At 44.5% G+C, this 22,466-nt stretch overlaps 1 protein-coding gene across 1 annotated transcript in view; it reads right to left on the bottom strand.

The window, feature by feature from the left end:
* The window catches only part of Stpg4 (sperm-tail PG-rich repeat containing 4), a 61,291-nt gene extending 44,977 nt beyond the window's left edge, over positions 1-16,314 (bottom strand). Inside the window, exons 1-3 of the mRNA XM_004660201.3 lie at positions 16,237-16,314; positions 13,637-13,696; positions 9,173-9,430 (exon numbers count right to left, since the gene is read on the bottom strand). Of these exons, the coding sequence (XP_004660258.2) occupies positions 9,173-9,430; positions 13,637-13,696; positions 16,237-16,314 (396 nt within the window). The remainder of the gene's footprint in view (positions 1-9,172; positions 9,431-13,636; positions 13,697-16,236) is intronic.
* Between the last annotated feature and the right edge of the window lie 6,152 nt (positions 16,315-22,466).

The raw sequence follows: 22,466 nt of genomic DNA, 5'->3' as shown, positions 1-22,466 counted from the left end.
TAAAATCAGACTATCTACTTGAATTAGAATGTAAGAGAACATGACTCATTCTAACACTTTGAGGCAAGTGTTAAAGACACACAGTGATCAGCCCTTTCTGGAATCTTCCTTGCATCTTTCCAGTTGTAGCATTCTGCTTTCTTTTGGGTTGACTGACCTTGTTCGGAGCTGCTAAGTTGGCCGCAGACCCTGACCTCTTCATTGTAGGGATATTTTGGAACCACATAATTGGCACAAAGAGTTGACTTGAGGACACTTTTCCCCCCTAGCGTGTTCAAACTTCAACCCCTCCATTTGTAACCCTATACTCATATTTCTTTTTTTGGTGGGGAGAGGCTTAGAGGTAGGGTCTCGCTCTAGCCCAGGCTGACCTGGAATTCATTATGTAGTCTCAGGCTGGTAGCGATCCTCCTATCTCTGCCTCCCAAGTTCTGGGTTTAAAGGTGTGTGCCACAGTGCCCAGCTAGACTCAACATTTCTATCTGAAAGATGGAAGGCACATTTAGGACTGTGTACAGAGCGCCTACACAGCGACTCTTGAGTACCTGAGTTCAGATCCCCAGACCTCTTGGATGACCTGAAAACTTTGGTGGGCTTCTGTAATGCGGGTGTGCTTGTAGTGAGTAGGAGAAGAGAAATGGGAAACAGGCTCGGTAAAGTCGTAGCATATAAAATCAACATACAGCCAGGCGTGGTGGTGCACGCCTTTAATCCCAGCACTCGGGAGGCAGAGGTAGGAGGATCGCCATGAGTTCAAGGCCACCCTGTGACTACAGAGTTAATTCCAGGTCAGCCTGGACCAGAGTGAGACCCTACCAAAAAAAAAAAAAAAAAAGTAAATAAATTTAAAATAAAAATAAACATAAAAATGAAAAAGCAAATCAGTGGTATTTTCACACACCAGTAATGAACTAGCTAAGCAAGAAATGAAAAAGCAACCCCCAGGGCTGGAGAGATGGCTTAGTGGTGAAGGTACTTGCCTGTGAAGCCTAAGGACCCAGGTTCAATTCCCCAGGACTCACATTAATCCAGATGCACATGGTGGTGCCTGCATCTGGAGTTCATTTGCAGGGGCTGGAGGCCCTAGCACGCCCATTCTCTCTCTCTCTCTCTCTCTCTCTCTCTCTCTCTCTCTCTCTCTCCTTTCTTTCTCCCTCTCAAGTAAATAAATAAAAATAAAATATTTTTTTAAATGTTAGCTTTCTTCTCTTAAAAAAAGAGGGGTGGGGAGCTGGAGAGATGGCTTAGCAGTTAAGGCATTTGCCTGCAAAACCAAAGGACCCGGGTTTGATTCTTCAGGGCCCACATAAGCCAGATGTACAAAGTGGCACATGCATCTGGAGTTCATTTGCAGTGGCTGGAGGCCCTGGTGCACCCATTCTCTCCCTCTCTATCTCTTTCTCTCTGTCATATAAATAAATAAATAATTGATTTTTTTAAGTGCAACTCCATTCACAATAGGCCTACTGACCCTGAGAAAAACTGACCAGAGATCATATACACAATCACAGTGTCTCTGACCAGTGGTTAGTCTCCGGGGACATAGCAGCCCACGGGGACATTTGGTAATCATCAGTGGCACTTTGGGGAGGGGAGATTACCAAGGGCAGCTAATGTGCAGAGGCCAGAAATGTTGCTGCCTGCTTACAAAGCACCCCTTCTTCCCCCCTCCCCCATGAAGAGTAAGCTTGTCCAAAATCTCACTAGTGCCAAAGCTGAGAAACCTTGGCTTAGACACAACCAGTGTGAAAGTCAAAAAGGCAAAGAGACTTTGAGTCAAGACTAAATGGGAGATACACACCTGGTAATCTCCCGCAAATAGGTGGTGTTCACCACCTGGAGGCTGGAAGAAATCACTATCCAGGGAGAGAGGGAAGATGGGGAAAAGAGTCTGAAAGCCTGGGCATTCCAAGACGAACAGATGGGGAGGAGGTGGAGAGATCTGGAAAAAGGCTAAGAAGAAAATCCCAAGACGGAGAACCGGAAAAAAGCAATACAGGCTATAAAGTGAGGACAGTATGTGATAGGGTCGTGCAGGAATCGGGGAAAGCAAAAACAGGCCAGAGAAGTCCACGTGGTGCTCATTGTAGGTGAAGGGCTTAAAATGACACTAGGGGCTGGAGAGATGGCTTAGTGGTTAAGGTGCACACCTGAGAAGCCTAAGGACCCAGGTTCTATTCCCCAGGACCCACGTTAGCCAGATGCACTAGGGGCACCTGCATCTGGAGTTTGTTTGCAGTGGCTAGAGGCCCTGGCGTGCCCATTCTCTCTCTCTCCTTCTCTCTGTCTTTAATAAATAAGTAAATAAATAAATAAAAATAAAATATTTTAAAATAACACTAGTTCAATAACATGTACACAGGGCTGGCAAAATGGCTTAGCAGTTAAGGCACTTGCCTGCAAAGCCTAAGGATTCCTAGTACCCACATAAGGCAGATGCACAAGGTGGTACATGTGTCTGGAGTTCGTTTACAGTAGCCGGAGGCTCTGGCATGGCCACTCTTTCTCTATCTGCCTCTCTCTCTCTCTCATAAATAAATAAAACAATTTTAAAAAATAGCATGCAAACAGCTGCCAGGAACACACTTAGATTCAACCCACATGTGACCTTGCCAAACAAGCAAGAGATGGCCACTCAGGACCCAGGGAATCAACAGTGTCCATGGGGAGTGGTCATCCTGATTCACTATGGGATTTTTATTATTCTTATTATTATTGTTATTATTATTATTATTATTATTTGGTTTTGCAAAGTAGGGTTTCACTCTAGCCCAGCTGACCTGGAATTCACTACGTATCTCAGGGTGGACTTGAACTCATGTCAATCCTCTAACCTCTGCTTCCCAAATGCTGGGATGAAAGGCGTGTGCCACCACGCCCGGCTTAACTATGGGATTTTTCAAATATTTTATTTTATTTATTTATTTTACAGAGAGAGAAAGAGGCTGATAGAGAGAGAATGGGTGCACCAGGGCCTCCAGCCATTGCAAACAAACCCCAGAAGCATGAGCCACCATGTGCATCTGGCTTACATGGGTACTGGGAAATTGAACCTGGGTCCTTAGGCGTCCCAGGCAAGCGCCTTAACCGCTAAGCCATCGCTCCAGCCCCTATCTATGGAATTTAAGCTTGCTGGGAAGGAGGAAATAGAAGGAAGGTGAGGGGAAGTGAAATGTGGGAGAATCAGTGGGTTTGGAGACAGGGGTGAGGGATAGTGGAATACTAAAGTACAGCCAGTGAGTTGGAGCCATGTAAGAGATTACTGAGGGTTGAAATTATGAGTTCTGAAAAAATAATCTACGAGATGAATAGCTGAGGAGGAGAACAGTTGGTGAGGAAACCAAGGAGCCCGTTGTTGGAAAGTCATCTACATGTGTACTGAAATTGTGGTGGAAGTGGAAAATGGGGCAGTAAACAAAGGAGCTAAAATTTATCTTCAAGAAATAAGGGGAGTAACTTTGGGGGCCAGTGGTTGACTTGCACCACAAGAAAAAGTGGATCACAGGGAGAAAGATGGTCTACTTTTGTGCCTCAAAAATAAAAACAACAAAATAACGGTCGGGCGGGTGGTAGTGGCGCACACCTTTAATCCCAGCATTTGGGAGGATCGCCGTGAGTTCGAGGCCACCCTGAGACTACATAGTGAATTCCAGGTCTGCCTGTGCTAGAGTGAGACCCTACAAACAAAACACAAACAAACAAAAATTTAATTAATTAACTAATTAGAAAATTAATTAAATGACGGGTCTGGGAATATCACCCATCAGTTAGAGGTACTTGCTTGCAAAGCCTTGCTGGCCCAGGTTCAATTCTCCAGCACTTACATAAAGACAGTTGCAAAGTGGTGAATGCATCTGTGATCCCCTTGAACCTAGGACAGTGGGAGGTAGAGCCAGGAGAACCCAAACCTCACTTGCCAGCTAGGCTGAAAGTCATTTACAGTCTGCTAAGAGTCCCTAGCTCAAAAAGGGGGCACACAGACACCTCAAAGTGATCCTCTTGGCTCCACATGCACGCTATAGCACATGTGCTCCCCCCAACAAATAAATAGATAAATAAAAATTATAAAATATAACCAAAACAAACTAAAACCAAAAAAACCCGCCAGTATTGTGGTGGTTTGATTCAGGCGCCCCTCCCCCCCCGTAAACTTAGGTGTTCTGAACGCTAGGTTCCCAGCTGATGGAGATTTGGGAATTAACACCTCCTCGAGGCATTGTTGGGGATGGACCTATGGGTGTTATAGCCAGTGTCCCCTTGCCAGTGTTTGGCACACTCTCCTGTTGCCATTTTCCACCTGATGTTGGCCCAGGGGTGATGTCCACCCTCTGCTCATGCCCTCATTTTCCCCTGCCATCATGGAGCTTCCCCTCGAGCCTGTAAGCCAAAATAACTCCCCTCCTTTTTGTTCCCCCACAAGCTGCTCTTGGTTGGGTGATTTCTGCCAGCAATGCAAACCTGACTGCAACCAGTATAGATGAGGTGTATTCTATTTAAAATGACAGAGCTTGAGACTGCTGTGCTATTTTAACAAATAACACTAACACTTGCTATATCTGTCCCAATTCAAATTATTCTACTGAGCTCTACTATTAAAGGAAGAGAATTCTAGCCAGGTATGATGTCACACGCCTTTAATCCCAGCACTCGGGAGACAGGCATAGGAAGATCACCATGAGTTCGAGGCCACCCTGAGACTGCATAGTAAATTCCAGGTCAACCTGGGCTAGAGTGAGACCCTACCTTAAAAAAATAAAAAACAAGAGAATTTTGAATCATATAGGTGAATAAACAACGTTTTATCTGACTATATCCCCTTGTGAACATATTCTCAAATATCAGAAAAAAGAAAACATTGAATTCAGGCTGGAGAGATGGCTTAGCAGTTAAGGCACTTGCCTGGAAAGCCAAAGGACCTAGGTTCAGTTCCCCAGGACCCATGTAAAGCCAGATGCACAAGGTGGCGCATACCTCTAATATTCATTTGCAGTGGATAGAGGCCCTGGTGCACCCATTCTCTCTCTCTCTCTCTCAAATAAATAAATAAATAAAATATTTTTTAAGAAAGAAAACATTGAGTTATTCCAATTTCAGTAACTTAATCCTCTGTGGGAGGTGGGGTAGAAAGAAGTAGGAAAAGTGTGTTTACAGAAGCCCTTCCATCCCTTCAAGTAAGCTTGGTGTTTTAAAATTTTTAGTTTTGCCTAATTCTTCCCTTCTGTGGTGCCTTTTCCACCGTGAGCCTTTGACGGATGCCCGGAGATGGGCAAGAGCAAGAGATGAAGCAAGAGGGAAGGACGTGGCCCAGGACAACATGGAAGAATTAATTAAGATTGGGGGTGGGGCTGGAGAGATGACTTAGCGGTTAAGCACTTGCCTGTGAAGCCTAAGGACCCCGGTTCGAGGCTCGGTTCCCCAGGTCCCACGTTAGCCAGATGCACAAGGGGGCACGCAATGCGTCTGGAGTTCGTTTGCAGTGGCTAGAGGCCCTGGCGCACCCATTCTCTCTCTCTTTCTCTCTCTCTCTTTCTGCCTCTTTCTCTCTTTGTCACTCTCAAATAAATAAAAACAAACAAACAAACAAAAAGAGTGGGGTGGCTTGGCTACCTGACTCCAAGCCATAAAGCCAAGTATAGTTTAGGGTTTATGTCCATCCACTGATGGAACAGGGCCAGACTCACCCAGTGAACATTTACACATTCTGTTCTGTTTCACGGATCTAACCTGTGAACACCTGGCAAGAAACACACGGCGGATCCGTGTACACATTCTACTGAAACCCTCTTGGCCACTTGGCAATCACAACTTGTTTTTATTATGGCTTTTTCCCCTCAATTTTTATTAACATTTTCCATGATTATAAAAAATATCCTATGGTAATACCCTCCCTCCCCCCACTTTCCCCTTTGAAACTCCATTCTCCGTCATATCCCCTCCCCATCTCAATCAGTCTCTCTTTTATTTTGATGTCATGATCTTTTCCTCTTCTTATGATGGTCTTGTGTAGGTAGTGTCAGGCGCTGTGAGGTCATGGATATCCAGACCATTTTATGTCTGGAGGGAGCATGTTGTAAGGAGTCCTTTGGCTCTTACATTCTTTCTGCCACCTCTTTCGCATTAGACCCTAAGCCTTGGAAGGTGTGATCGAGATGTTACTCAGTACTCCAGTCACTTCTTTCCAGCACTATGATACCTTCTGAGTCATTAGAAGGTCACTGCCATCTGAAAAGAGAAGATTCTCTACCCAAAGTGAGAGTAGCATTAATATAAGGATATGAATATTAAGAGAAGTGCTTACTGGGCAGTTTGATAAGCATAGTGTATACATTTAGCCAGACAGCAGCAGATGTTACACCCCTACAGCTCATGACTACCCCTGTTTTAAGTTTTCAGTATCAGGGATGTATTCCCTCCCATGGAGCGGGCCTACAGTCCAATTGGAGGGCAGTTGGTTTCCACCATGACAGATGTGCCACTATTGCACCCATTGGCTCATTTAGGCTGGCTGGCCAATTACAAGGCTTGCAGTGTCCATTGTTGAGTATCTTCACTGGTGGTATCTCTTTCTCCCATTGAACTGCATATAGAATGTCTTCTTCCAGCTTTCTGTCAGCTGGTCTACATGGAGAAGGTTATCAGCTCAGTTCCAGCAGGATTTCTCAGTGGCCTTGCAGCCCACGTATGTGGAGTCTTCAGCAACATATTATGGTTTTGTGTGTTTTTGGTCACAGTTTATTTATTTGTACATTGTACACATGTGTGCATAGGCATACTAGAGTCTCTTGCCAGTTGCCAGTGAACTCCAGATACACGCACCATTTTGTGTCTGGTTTTATGTGTGCACTAAGGAATTGGACCCGGGATGGCGGGCAAGCACCTTTAACCACTGAGCCATCTCCTAAATCCTCCCCCACCTTTATTTATTTTTATTCTTATTGTCTGGTTTTTTTGAGGTAGGGTCTCACTCTAGCCCAGGCTGACCTGGAATTCACTATGTAGTCTCAGGGTGGCCTCGAACTCATGGCAATCCTCCTACCTCTGCCTCCCCAGTGCTGGGATTAAAGGCGTGCGCCACCACACCCGGCTTTTTTTTTTAAGAACAAAGTCTTGCTATGTACTCCATGCTGCTCTGGACCTTGATTGTCTTAGCTCTGCCTCCTAAATACTGTGACTATATGTGTGTTATTACACGTAGCTACAGCTACTGATTCTCACTCAACCTCTGGGTTGCCATGCATTTCTTCTCGGGTTTTCATACGATTCTGAAAATTTTGTTCTGGCTTGAGATCATTTTAGCACTTCCTTCTGCCCATTTATCCCAGCGCTTGATCTATTAGGTCATATATTACGCCTTAGCTATTTCCAGGTCAGGGACATCTGTCTTCCTTCAACAGAGCCAAGCACAAGGCTGTAAGCATGGGACGCTCTGTAGTACTGATGCCGTGAATGAACCGGTGGAGCTGTGAAGAAAATCTGACCTTCTGTGACTACAAGCCCATTTCTACAAGAAACGCTTGCTTTCTGGTTTGTTTTGGTGCCAGGATCAAGCCCTGGGATTTGTCAATGCTAAGCATGTCCTCTACTACTGAGTTACATGGGGATTCAGCCAAGAAAAAAATTTAAAAGTGTCCCTGGGGTATAGTTACATTTATCCTATAAGGATAGGGCTGGAGGGATACCTCAGCGGTTAAGGCGCTACAGAGCTAAAGGACTCAGGTATGATTCCCTGGGACCCACATAAGCCAGACGCACAAGGTGGCACATGCGTCTGGAGTTCGTTTGAAGTGGCTGGAGGCCCTGGTGCGCCCATTCCTTCTCTTTCTCTGTCAAATAAATAAGTAAATAAATAAATATAAAATATTTAAAAATAAATAAGATAAACTATAAGGATATTCACCCAAAGACAGAGTTTTCTGGTTACGCAAGTACCATTAACCAATGAGCCATTTCCCCAGCCCCTGATTTTCTGTGTAAGAGGATTCGCCAAAGTCAACTGCCTCGAGAGATCAGTGAGCGTTCGTGGCCCGCCCACAGATAGAATCCCAGTTTCCAGCCATGAGGAATCCTGCCAAGAGTTGCCCTAGGGGGAAATATTTCTCTCCAAACACACTCCTTAGGTTAAGAAGGCCTTACACACAAAAAATCTTACAAGACATTTTTCAAGCCAGAGGCAACCCTTCTTTCATTTCCATAGGAAACAAGACATCCTGGAGGTTTTCCATGGGAGGAAGGGAAGCATATACTCTGTGCATAAAGAACATTTTCTGGCTGGGGAAATGGCTTAGCAATTAAGGCATTTGACTGCAAAACCAAAGGACCCAGGTTTGATTCCCCAGGATCCACATAAGCCAGATATACAAGGTGGGGCACACATCTGGAGTTCACTTGCAGTGGCTGGAGGCCCTGGCAGGCCCATTGTCCATCTCTTTCTCTCTCCCTCCACAGATAAATGAATAAAAATAAAATAAAAATATTTTTTTTTTAAAAAGAATCTTTGGAGAAAGGAAGGGAGGAGGATACTTAATAGGTTGATATTGTATATATGTAATTACAATGATTGTAATGGGGAGGTAATATGATGGAGAATGGAATTTCAAACGGGAAAGTGTGGGGGTGGGGAGGGAGGGAATTACCATGGGATATATTTTATAATCATGGAAAATGTTAATAAAAATTAAAAAAAAAAAAAGAAAACAAGTAATAATAAACACTGGCAAGGATATGAAAAAAAAAAACAAAAAAAAAAAAGAATCTTGCCGGACATGGTGGCGCACGCCTTTAATCCCAGCACTCGAAGGCAGAGGTAGGAGGATCACCGTGAGCTGGAGGCCACCCTGAGATTCCATAGTGAATTCCAGGTCAGCCTGGGCTACTATGAGACCCTACCTAGAAACCCCCCAACCCGCAAAATAATAATAAAGTAAAATAAAATATAATGAATCTTTTCAGCCGTGTGTAACGGCACATGCCCGTAATCCCTGTATCTAGGGAGGCGGAGGTAGGAGGATCCCTATGAGTTCAAAACCACCTGGAGACTACATGGTGAATTCCAGGTCAGCCTGGGCTAGAGCAAGAATATACCACAAAAAAAAAAAAAAAAAAAAAAAGAATGTTTTCCCCAGAAGCTTCTAGAAGCTTTTCTCACAGAATTGAATTTACTAGCAGCACTTACCTTATCTCTGTCCACTAGCATGCTGGGGCTTGGCCGGGGCTGGTCTTTGAATGAGTATGTGGCCATCTGTTTGTTTAACACGTCCAGGATGTCAGGTGGCTTGTACTGTGGAAGATCATTTAGGACTAGATCGTTTCTTTGCACAAGAGGTGGCTTTTTCCTGCCTTCATTTTTAAAATTGTAGGTTATTTTCACTGGATTTAATTGGGATTCTTCAATGAAAGTTCTCAAGTGGTAAGTGCCAGGGATAGGAGTATTCTGTGGGAAATGGACATGAGTTATAACATTGCTGCATAAATCTGTAACTTTTCCCGCTCTAGCCCAGGCTGACCTGGAATTCACTACGGAGTCTCAGGGTGGCCTCGAACTCACGGTGATCCTCCTACCTCTGCCTCCCGAGTACTAGGATTAAAGGCGTGTGCCACCACGCCTGGCTCTTTTTTAATTTTTAATTGGTTTATTTGCAAGCAGAGAGAGAGAGAGAGAGAAAAGAGACAGAGAGAGGGTCTGCCAGAGCCTCGTAACCACTGCAAACACCTTCTAGGCACATATGCCACTTTGCGCTTCATGTGGGTCCTGGGGAATTGAACTCGGGTTGTTAGGCAAGTGCCTTAACCACTGAGCCATTCTTTTTTTTTTTTTTTTAAATATTTTTTATTTATTTGAGAGCGACAGACACAGAGAGAAAGACAGAGAGAGAGAGAGAGAGAGAGAGAGAGAGAGAGAATGGGCGCGCCAGGGCTTCCAGCCTCTGCAAACAAACTCCAGACGCGTGCGCCCCCTTGTGCATCTGGCTAACGTGGGACCTGGGGAACCGAGCCTCGAACCGGGGTCCTTAGGCTTCACAGGCAAGCGCTTAACGGCTAAGCCATCTCTCCAGCCCCCACTGAGCCATTCTTGAAGGATCGTTTCTATGCAGCATGTCTCCTTTTTCAAAGTTCCATGAAATTCTATCCAATGTAACGAACATTCTTGACAGAAGAATATTGATATTTCAAAAGAATCCTGGTGGTTTCACTTCTGAGTTCTTGCAAAAAGGTTGTTAAGGCTTACTTTTAAAAGGTAACTTTGAGTATATATTTATGATTTTTTTTCTCCAAGGTAGGGTCTCACTCTAGCCCAGGCTGACTTGGAATTCACTCTGTCATCTCAGGGTGGCCTCGAACTCTTGGCAATCCTCCCACCTCTGCCTCCCAAGTGCTGGGATTAAGGGTGTGCACCACCACGCCCACCTTATTTATAATTTTTACTTTACTATAGGTTGCAGGCCAATATGTGAATATTTAGCAGTTTCTTGGCTAGCTAAAAGCTACCCTACTCCCTCATAGGTGCTTTGTTTCTAACTAGAGGGAGATTAAAATACAGCTTGAGTCTCAAGGTGAATGGTATGAACACGTGGCCTACTTATAGCCCAACAAGAGGCTTGGCACTTCAAATCACAACCTCAATGTGGCTGAACGTCCAAGTCTGAAGTTTTAGAACCTGCCTCTCTGTGATCACATTCCCTCTGAACACTCAACCCAGTTCTTCCATTAAAAGTACTCAGTTTCACCTCCTCCCTGTTGACTGTCAAAATGCTGGGGCTAGGGAGCACACAGCCTTTGGGGAGAAATCAACCAACAGCGTTAACCAGCAGTAGACCCCTCAAGCCTTATGGCTGGCCAGTCAGGCCAAATGCACCAGCTGGTATAATAGTGGCATGGCTGCTACAGGGAAAACCAAATGCTGTCTGATTGGATTGGAAGCCTGCTCCACGGGAGGGAATTCATGCCTGGTACTAAAAAGCTAGTCAAAACCCTATGGCATGCTGGGTGTTGTGGCAAATACCTTTAATCCCAGCACTTGGGAGGCAGAGGTAGGAGGATCACTGTGAGTTCGAGGCCACCCTGAGACTCCATAGTGAATTCTAGGTCAGCCTGGGCCAGAACAAAAACAAGACCAAAAAAAAAAAAAAAAGCCTATGACTAGGGAAGTCATTAGCCCTAGGGGAGTAATGACTACTGCTGTCTGGCTACATGGATATATTATGCCCATCAGACTGCCCTCTAAATACCAATTTTATGCCCTTATATTAATACTACTCTCGCTTTGGGTTAGAGAAGCTTATCTTTTCAAATGTTGGTGACCACTGCAGAGACTCAGCGTGAGAAGCGAGGGGACACGTTCAGCACTGAGACATCTCTATCACACCCTTCAAAGCTCAGGGTCCATTGCAGAAGAAGTGGCAGAAAGAATGTAAGAGCCAAAGGAAGAGGAGGACTGCTTACAATGCCCTCTTCCACAAACAAAAAGGCCTTGATATTCATGACCTCACAGTGGCTGAAGCTACTTACACAAGCCCTTTATAATCGGAGGAAAAGTTATTTTTTAATTTAAAAAATATTTTATTTTTGTTTATTTATTTGACAGAAAAAGAAGGAGAGAAAGAGAGAATGGGCGTGCCAGGGCCCTCCAGCCACTGCAAATGAACTCCAGATGTGTGTGCCCCCTTGTGCCTCTGGCTAATGCGGGTCCTGGGGAATCGAACCTGGGTCCTTTGGCTTTACAGGCAATCGCCTTAGCCACTAAGTATCCATCCAGCCAAAGAGGAAAAAGTTATGACATCAAAAATAGAAGAGGGCTGGAGAGATGGCTTAGCGGTTAAGCGCTTGCCTGTGAAGCCTAAGGACCCCGGTTCAAGGCTCAGTTCCCCAGGACCCACGTTAGCCAGATGCACAAGGGGGCGCACGCATCTGGAGTTCGTTTGCAGTGGCTGGAGGCCCTGGCACACCCATTCTCTCTCTCCCACTACCTGTCTTTCTCTCTGTGTCTGTCGCTCTCAAATAAATAAATAAATAAAAATTTAAAAAAAAAAATAGAAGAGAGACTAAAGAAGGGATTCAATGTAGGGTGGATTTGGGACGGGGACAATAGAGGGGATAGGAAGGAATTATCATGGTTTGTTGTCTATCTTATGAAAATTCCCAGACCCCACAGAAAATGCTGGAAGCTGTGCGAGCTTCTATCATCCCACTGCATCTGCTTAGAGACAGGAAATTTTTTTGAATTTTTATTAGCATTTTCCATGATTATAAAAAAAATCCCATGTTAATTCCCTCCCCCCCCCACACTTTCCCATTTGAAATTCCATTCTCCATCATTTTACCTCCCCATCACAATAGGATTTTTTTTTTTTAATTTGAGAGCGACAGACACAGAGAGAAAGACAGATAGAGGGAGAGAGAGAGAGAATGGGCACGCCAGGGCTTTCAGCCTCTGCAAACGAACTCCAGACATGTGCGCCCCCTTGTGCATCTGGCTAACGTGGGACCTGGGGAACCGAGCCTTGAACCGGGGTCCTTAGGCTTCACAGGCAAGCACTTAACCGCTAAGCCATCTCTCCAGCCCAGGGATTTTTTTTTTAATTTATTTATTTGGGATTTTCAAAGTGGGGTCTCACTTTAGGCCAGGCTGACCTGGAATTCACTATATAGTCTCAGGTTGACCTCAAACTCACAGTGATCCTCCTAGATCTGCCTCCCAAGTGCTGGGACTAAAGACGTGCACCTCCATGCCCAGCAAGACAGGACAATTTTCCAGAAGCTCATAAACATGTGCGCCCTCACACACCAAATAAATAAATAATTTTAAAATAGTAACATCATCAGAACATTTTTTTAATTAGTTCCATCCCAAGAAGTCTTAAATCCGTGGGGCTTCCTCTATTGCTGAATGGTGTTAATAGAGAGTATTGCTGCGGTAGATAAACTATACCTTGCTGGACTGCTCAGTGGCTAAGGCACTTGCCTGTAAAACGTAAGGACTAGAGTTCAATTCCCCAGTACCCATGTAAAGTCAGATGCACAAAGTGGTGTGTGCACCTGAAGTTTGTTTGCAGCAGCTGGAGGCTCTGGCATGCCCATTCTGTCTCTCTCTACTTGCAAATAAATAAATAAAAATGTGTATAATATATATATATATATATATGTATATAATATATTATATAAAATATATATATTTAAAAACTGTCTTTTGAGGTAGCTCTTTTGTCCATTCTTTCATGCAGTACCATCTTATTTCTATACATTTCATACATGTTAACAAAAGATAACCTGGGTTCTGTTCTCTCTGTGGTAACAGCGGGAACCAAATCCCTTTTCCAGCCCGGGTGCCTCTTCCATCTCCTGTAATACCACCAACATCACAGCGTCATAGGTTGGCCTTACAAAGCACCTGTGCTCCAGAAAATTGGTTGTTTTTTTTTTTTTTTACACTTTCTAAGCTTTTATTAGATTCAACATTTAGAGCTAATTTCTCATTCATATGCTAATACTAAAATTACAAGTAGGAAATGAGGCCCATGTAAATTTGAACAACCACTGTGTTCTTCCAATGAAAGTGTCACTGACTTACAAGGTAAGACTAATTAACATTTTAACGGAAACAAAAATAATTTGAATAGGAAAAGACTGAAAATATACACACTGTTAATGTTTCTCTCCACCATCCTTCTCTTTCAAAAGATGAATTCTTCCGGGTTGGTTTCTAGTAACAAACACAAAATACACTTATTCATGTGAATAGTGATCCCTCGAGATTAAATATAATATATAAAACATTTACTTAAAGATCTACCTACACCAGAGAGGTAAGCTATCATTAAAAGATAATGATAGGGCTGGAGAGATGGCTTAGCGGTTAAGCGCTTGCCTGTGAAGCCTAAGGACCCCGGTTCGAGGCTCGGTTCCCCAGGACCCACGTTAGCCAGATGCACAAGGGGGTGCACGTGTCTGGAGTTCGTTTGCAGTGGCTGGAAGCCCTGGTGCACCATTTCTTAATCATTCTCTCTGTCTCTTTCTCTCTCTCTGTCACTCTCAAATAAATTAATAAAAAATGAACAAAAAAAAATTTTTTAAAAAAGGTGTTTTTTTAAAAAAAAAAAGATAATGATAAATTTTGCTCTTAAATTGCTCTTCTATGCGAGTAAGTGGTTTCAAATATCCAAATTCCCTTTGGCAAAATTATAGTAATAAATGCCCATATCTCACACAGATGTCAGAGGAATATTTGATGTAACAGAAGTTGTTATTCTTAGGAAGAAAGGAACTAGGCTTGGGCTACAGCTAAGCACCCAAGGCAAGTTTCTCAAGTCTCATTTACTGTTCCTAACCGGAGTAGGAAAGTAGGTGCAAGAACATGGTATCAAGCTGACCTGGAATTCACTAGGTAGTCTCAGGGTGGCCTTGAGCTCACCGTGGTCCTCCAAGTGCTGGGATTAAAGGCGTGCGCCATCACAGCCTGGCCAGAGTTCTTACACGCATAATGAAAATGTCATAAGGAAACCCATTATTTGGTTAGACATGAATAAAAAAAGGCTCTCACCCACAGCCAAAGCTTGATCAATAGTAACTTTTATTTTTGTTATTTTTTAAACTTTTATTTTTAACTCCTCAGCTGTCAAGTTAAGATTCAGGTTATTTTGGTATTACTCAGTTTCCAAGAAGGTTCTTGCTTCCATAGCCACACTCTATATGCGTTCAGAATGGTCCAACGTTTCTTTCTTTCCCACTGGCCACAGAACGACAGTAGTTTAATATTCCCTTTTTCACTATTTCAGCTAATTAAGATCGTTAAAATATTGTGTTCTGCTTTCCCGTTTATAGTGCTTTTGGTATTATTATGAAATAAGGTTTGCCTCAAGCAAGAATGTATAAAAGAATATAGCCATGTGGCCAGGCATGGTGGCACACACCTTTCATCCCAGCATGTGGGAGGCAGAGGCAAGAGGATCGCCACAAGTTTGAGGCCACCCTGAGACTACATCATGAACTAAAGGAAAGCCTGCACTAAAGTGAGACCCTACCTTAAACAACCAAAAAAAAAAAAAAAAAAAGAGGAATATAGCCATGTGTAAAAATAGTCAATATAATTATTCATTCTTCCTGTCTCATAACTGGAATCAAGTCTACTTATTCAGCTCATGATTTTACTGTGAAAAATGTGCATTTCTCTAAAATAAAAAAAAAAACGTGATATCATATATGGCACTGTCCTCCTATGTTTTTTTGTTTGTTTGTTTGTTTTTCTAGGTAGAGTCTCACTGTAGCCGTGGCTGACCTGGAATTCACTATGTAGTCTCAGGGTGGCCTTGAACTCTCAGAGATCCTCCTGCCTCTGCCTCCTAAGTGCTGGGGTTAAAGGTGTGCACCACCATGCCTGGCTTTCTCCTATGCATTTTTAACATTAGGTTTATGTGGAATTTTCTTTTGTACACTTTACAGCCGCAGAAAGAAAATATTCTCTGGCAGGCCAGGTCTACCACCTCTACCCCAAAGCAGGGAAGTGTGGTGGGAAAGATCCAGAAAGAGATCAAAAGGGATGAATGGAAAAGAAAGGAACTGGCAGCTTTTGGGTTGGTTTGGCTCTGGGCTGGTGATTTAACGCCACTTTAAAGGGAAAGACAAGACAAAAGATAGCTTAAACACCACTCACCCAAGTTTATTCAAAAACTAAACAATGACAATCTAAAATATAAGTATTATGCCGGGTGTAGTGGCACATGACTTTAATTCCAGCGCTTGGGAGGCAGAGGTAGGAGGGTGGCCATGAGTTCGAGGCCACCCTGAGAATACAGAGTGAATTCCAGGTCAGCCTGGGCCAGAGTGAGACCCTACTTCGGAAAACCAAATAATAATAATAATAATAATAATAATAAAAGTATTAAAGTAGAAGACAGGAGAAAATGTCTGATAAACCGTGGGGGCATGGAGGGGAAACCTTAAGGCTGGAAAGGGAAAGAAATCGAATGGCCCTATGAAAGTCAGTAGTCTTAGAGAGAATATATGTGTGAAACAAACGAGGGAGGGAATGTGAAAGAGAGGCACCAAGAGGAAAGGAAATAAAGTGAAGATCAGATGGAGAAAAAAAAAAGAAAAAGAAAAAGAAAAAAGACTGTAGGGTAGAGTGAGGTCAGGGACCCCTTAGCAGAGGAGCTAAGTGGAGTTCAGTCCCCCCAGGGTTAGATCCTGGAGAGGCTCCGGTGTAAGGAGCCCATCAGTGGGGCTACAGGAGGCTGGCGATCCTACCGAGGGGGCGACTAACGACTCTACGTGCCCCTGGTCTTCTCTTGGCGCTGCAGCAGAGGGGATGGCTGTCTGGTCCATGGCGATCGAGGCTCTCCACGGGCAGGCATCCGGTTGCTAGGAAACGCCGGGCCGCTGGCTTCGCAGCGCCAGCATCCTCCCCGCGCGCATCCCACCCGCAGGTGCCTGGGTGCTGCGGCCCGGGGATCTGCACGCCCCGCGGTCGTCCCTCGAGACGGTCATGCGCACTGACCTGGAGGATCGCCGGGTCCTCAGAGGTCTGTGGAAAGGCGGCCAGGTTTCCCCACTAGTCACCTCTGCCGCCTACTCCCAAATCTCCTCCAATGTCACACTCCAGACAGGGAAACAGCGCTACCTTGGTAGCCATACTTAGCTTTAAGAATCCTGCTTTAGCGCTGGAGAGATGGCTTAGCGGTTAAGCGCTTGCCTGTGAAGCCTAAGGACCCCGGTTCGAGGCTCGGTTCCCCAGGTACCACGTTAGCCAGATGTACAAGGGGGCGCACGCGTCTGGAGTTCCTTTGCAAAGGCTGGAAGCCCTGGCGCGCCCATTCTCTCTCTCTCCCTCTATCTGTCTTTCTCTTTGTGTCTGTCGCTCTCAAATAAATAAATAAAAATTAAAAAAAAAAAAAAAAGAATCCTGCTTTAAGTAAACCTACTTTCCCGTCTTCCTCGGGATAGGAGCGATGGCTACCTATTTCTTTTCTGATCCTAGGAATGAGCACTCGCCCTGGGGGTTCATTGGCAGTGAAACCAGGCCTCCCCTCTTTTCTGTCAGGCCCCTTTCACTTTGGGCCTCTCTTGGCTGTAGCATTTCATGCTAGGAAGATTCTCCTTTAAAAACAAGCCGCTCCTTGAGCTTAATTACATATATATATATAATTTATGGGGGCTGGAGAGATGGCTTAGCGGTTAAGGCATTTGCCTGCAAGGCCAAAGGATCCCGGTTCCACTCTACAGGACCCACATTAGTCAGATGCACAGGGGGTGCACCGGTCTGGATTTCGTTTGCAGTGGCTGAAGGCCCTGGCACACCCATTCTCTCCCTCCCTCTCTCTCTTTCTCAAAAAAATAAGTAAAATATATATTAAAATATTTTATTTACTCAAGAGAAAGAAAATACAAGGCAGAGAGATAAAGAGAGCATGGGCACACAGGGCCTCCAGTCACTGCAAACGAACTCCAGACGCATGTGCCACTTTGTGCATCTGGCTTCTGTGGGTCCTGGGGAATCAAACCTGGGTCCTTTGGCTTTGCAGGCAAAACACCTTAACTGCTAAGTCATCTCTCCAGCCCAATTTTCTTTTGGGGGGGGGGTTGAGGTAGGGTCTCACTCTAGCTCAGACTGTCCAGGAATTCATTATGTAGCCTCAGGCTGGTTCTCACAGCAAGTCTCTTACCTCTGTCTCCCAAGGGCTTGGATTAAAGGACTGTGCCACAACACCTGATCCTCACTTTTTTTTTTTTTCCCCGAGGTAGGGTCTCACTCTAGCTCAGGCTGACCTAGAATTCACTATGTAGTCTCAGGCTGGCCTTGAACTCACGGCAAACCTACCTCTGCCTACTGGGATTAAAGGCGTGCGCCACCTCGCCCGGCTGATTTTTGATCTGATCAAGTCGACAATGGAAATTAGCTGTCACATGTACTTTCTTCGAAACCATTTTAATGTAGTGTGTGCACACACCTTTCAATTAAAATTTCCCTTGTCATACTTGACAGTTGACCCAATTGCCAAACCCAATGGAGACTCTTTAGCTCTTATCAAAGTTGGCTTCATTTTTGATTGTTTCATTGATTACTCCATTTTTGAGTTCCTCTCCTCCCTTTGCTGCCAGGAGTTGAACACTAACTGCATGTGCGATAATTTATTTGCCACGGTCTATGAAAGAGAGGTTAATAAGGTAGTGCCAATCCACATGATCGATTCACTCCAGTGAACTTGTCTGCAACCATGTCTGGCCGTAGTGTTGTAAGTGTGTGTGTGTCTTTAAGACCAAAAAAAAAAAAAAAAAAAAAAAAGCAATTTACAATTCATGCTCGGCTCCCTTCTCTCCCTCATTAGAACCTGATGTTCTGTCATCATAAACTCCAATTATGGCATCTTCACATTTCTATCGTCTCAGCATAGACTAGCCCTTTGGCATGGCATGCTAATTCCTTTCTTTGGCCACCTCGCAAATCTCAAGTGTCAACCCCTCTCTTAACCTAATCCATGTTTCAAAGGGCCCGTGGGTACCTGTATTTTGGTTTTTTTTTTGTTTTTTTTTTTTAATTATTTGTGTGTGAGATAGGGGAGGGAAGGAGGAGAGAAATACGAATGAGTATGACAGGGTCTCTTTCTTGCCAGTGCAAATGAACTCAATGCATGTGCCACTTTGTGCATCTGGCTTTACACGGGTACTGGAAGATTAAACCCAAGGTCAGTAGGTTTTGCTAGCAATTGCCTTTAACTGCTGAGCCATCTCTACAGCCCATGTGTACCATTTTTGGAAGACTCAAATTACTTCTCCCCTAATTTTTTTTTTTTTTTTCAAGGTAGGGTCTCACTCTAGCTCAGGCTAACCTGAAATTCACCACATAGTCTCAGGGTGGCCTTGAACTCATGACGATCCTCCTACCTCTGCCTCCCGAGTGCTGGGATTAAAGGCGTGCACCTCCACGCTCGGCTTTTCTCCCCTAATTTTGAATTAGTTATCTGCACGCGTGTGTGTGTTTGTGTGAGCGTGCGCGCACCAAAGTCTCTTGTCCTGACAAATACCAGACTTAAACTGGGGCACCAGCAGATTTGTAAGCAAGCACCCTCAAAAGCTGACCCATCCCCCTCATGCTATCCCTCAATTTTGAATATGGACCCCCCTCTTTTAAATTTTGAGCCCTTGGAACACAAGAGGAATCAAAATATTGAGTAACTGACCAATTTTCCTCCACAAATAAAAACAGAGGATTCTAGCAGTGCCTTTTTAAAATTATGTGCATGAAGATATCTATCTTGCTAAAATCCCAGGACAAGGACCAGAAAGACTGTGCCTAACAAGCACCCAGATTACTTGGGAATTTTTTGAAAAGACTAGATAACTCCACCCAGATACTGATCTGTGAAAATATTGGTACTTTCTTAGAATTTATTTGCAAGGAGAGAGAAGAAATATGGGCACATCAGGAGCTCCAGCCAATACAAAGTAACTCCAGACACATGCACCGTTTTGTGCATCTGGCTTTCTGTGGGTACTAGGGAATCGAACCCATGTCATCAGGGTTAATGAGGCAAGCACCCTAACCACGGAGCCATCTCTCCAGCGCTCCCTTTTTGTTTTGCATTATGCAGTGTGTATGTGTATGTATGTCCCTGTGTGTGGGGCCAGAAGTTGATGTTGGGTGTCTTCCTCTATCACTCTGCTTTCAACCGAGGCAGGGTTTCTCACCCGAAGCCAGAGCTTGCCAATTCAGCTAGTCTAGCAAGCCAGCTAGCCCGGGCATTTATGTAGCATCTAATTTCTGGCCCTTGACCTTGTACAACACTTTCTCTTACTGAGCCATCTACCCAGCGTCTTTTTTTTTTTTTTTTTTTGAGACAGGGTCTCATGTAGCCCAGGGTGGCTTTGAACTCACTACATAGCTTTATCAGTTCCTTTTTTTTTTTTTTTTTTTTTTTGCTGGGACAAAATACCAGACTAAAAGCAGTTTAGGAAGAAGTTTATTTGGGCTTCTGGTTGCAGAGGGTAGAGTCCGTCAAGACACGGAAGGAGCAGGAGAGAGGTCATATCTTCACATGGGCAGGGAGGAAATAGTAGAAAATGCTATTCAACCTGCTCGTTCCTTTTTACATAGTCCAAGACCCTAGCCCATGGAATAGTGCCTCCCAAGGAAGATGGAACATCCCATCTTTATTAATTAATTAATTAATTTTTTTTATTGGAGAGTGACAGAGAGTGAGAAAGAGGCAGATAGAGATAGAGAGAGAGAGAGAGAGAATGGGCGCGCCAGGGCCTCCAGCCTCTGCAAATGAACTCCAGACGCGTGCGCCCCCTTGTGCATCTGGCTAACGTGGGTCCTGGGTAATCGAGCCTCGAACCGGGGTCCTTAGGCTTCACAGGCAAGCGCTTAACCGCTAAGCCATCTCTCCAGCCCCCATCTTTATTTTTTGAGGTAGGGTCTCATTCCGGTCCAGGCTGACCTGGAATTAACTTTGTAGTCTCAGGCTGGCCTAGAACTCATGTCTATCCTACCTCTGCCTCCAGAGTGCTGGGGTTAAAGGCCACCCAGGGCTCCCATCTTAGTCACGAGGGGAAACAAAATCCCTCTCAGGTAGAAAACAATCACAATAGTTGATTGAGGCTGGCCTTGAACTCCTGGCCTACCTGCCTCCTCTTCCTAAGTGCTGTGATAATAGAAATGCACCCCCATGCCCCGGCTTCACGATTCACCCGATTCACCCGAGGAAGTTATCAGAAATGAAGATAAAGTCCTCGCAAATCTTAACAGACTAGTAAACACATCCCCACAGTTCATTTCATTTTCTATTTTAGCTGAGCTTGGAAAAAAAAAAGTGGCTCAGCAGACTGGGGACTGAGACCCTACAGTGAAGACCATGAAAGGTACAGAAAAGTCCAGAAACCCAGACAAGGGGTGAAAGTGAAAAACTGGAAACATTAAGATGGAAAAACAAAAAACCCATCTAGAAACAGCATAAATGACTTCAAGTACATTATCCAACAAATAGATTAAGCGTGAAGGATGAATACATACCATCTTCTTAAAGCATTGTGCAGCTGCGGTGTAACTCTTGTCTGGAATGCAGGAGGACGTGGGTTCAACCCCCACCTCTACATAAACTGGCCGCGCTTGGCATTTCTACCTGTAATCCTGGCACATGGGGGGTGGAAGCAAGAGGATCGGGAGTTCAAAGCCAGCCTGGGCTACATGAAACTTTTGGAGCTATCAGCTAAGATTCCTTTTTTCTGGTTAACAGTTTTTTAAGGTGAGAAAACAAGACCGTATTTAGAGCCCAATAATGCCTTGGCAGAGAGAGAGGAGGCAGAGAATGGGCACAGCAGGGCCTCTAGGCACTGCAGACTCCAGATGCACGTGCCACCTTGTGCATCTGGCTTACGTGGGTCCTGGAGATTGGGACCTGGGTTCTTTGGCTTCACAGGCAAGCGCCGTAACTGCTAAGCCATTTCTCCAGCCTTGCATTATTCTTTGAAGACGCTAACCCTTCCCTAAATTTCTTGGGAAAATAAACCGAACCATCTTCAACTCTAAAATGTGTACTAGGCTTTATCTGAGAGCAAACATGTTATATCTACCACAACCTTAACACGAAACCAGTACCATGGTGAAAAGGTGGCTGGTGTCCTGGGTTGAGAGTCCTATATACATGGTAGAAAGGAGGTCTGAACCCGTACCACCTCATCCTGACCCACTGTCTATACCCGACTCCTGGGAAATGAGGGTAATGCTGTCTTTCGCAAAAGGATAGCTTTATGAACCAAAACAGCAAAACCCATGCCACAGAAGTGTGCTGGGGACAGAGCCCAGTGGAAGAGGACTGACTAGTGTGGGATGGGGGCTGGAAGAAGCCCCACTAGGCATGGAATATGTCTGTTACCCCACAACTCAGGAAGCAGCAGCAGGATTGCCTCCAGTTTGCTTTACACAAGGTCTGGGCCAGCCAGGATGACAGAGCCAAAACCCTGACCCAGGACACCCAATATGTTATATAGTTGTCCAAATCTTGCTATCAATTTACTTGAACCTCAAATTTATGAAACTAGAAAAGTGCTACATTGCCAATTCCTTCATTTTACAGGGTTGAAAACAGTTTAACTACATTATTACCACTGAACATTTACTGAAAAGGCCAGAGATTAATTATGTTGTCACACTAGACATTTTACAAAGCTTCATGTAGAAACTAGTTGATTAAAATGGGCCATTTTCAGTGATCTTGGGACAACTCAGAAGGTATCATGGTGCTGGGAAGAAATGACAGGAGTGCTCAGTACTGCAATATCTCTATCACACCTTCCAAGACTCAGGGTCTAATGCGGAAGAGGTGGCAGACAGAATGTAAGAGCCAAAGGAACGGTAGGACTCCTTACAACGTGCTCCCTCTAGACAAAAAATGGCCTGGATATCCGTGGCCTCACAGTGCCTGACACGACCTACACAAGACCATCATAAGAGGAGGAAAAGATCATGACATCAAAAGTAA

This window comes from Jaculus jaculus, chromosome 18 (genome assembly GCF_020740685.1).
Source record: "Jaculus jaculus isolate mJacJac1 chromosome 18, mJacJac1.mat.Y.cur, whole genome shotgun sequence".
In the NCBI taxonomy this organism is placed as follows: domain Eukaryota; kingdom Metazoa; phylum Chordata; class Mammalia; order Rodentia; family Dipodidae; genus Jaculus; species Jaculus jaculus.
The sequence above is the reverse complement of the archived record's forward strand: the minus strand, read 5'-3'. Positions and strand labels throughout refer to the sequence as shown.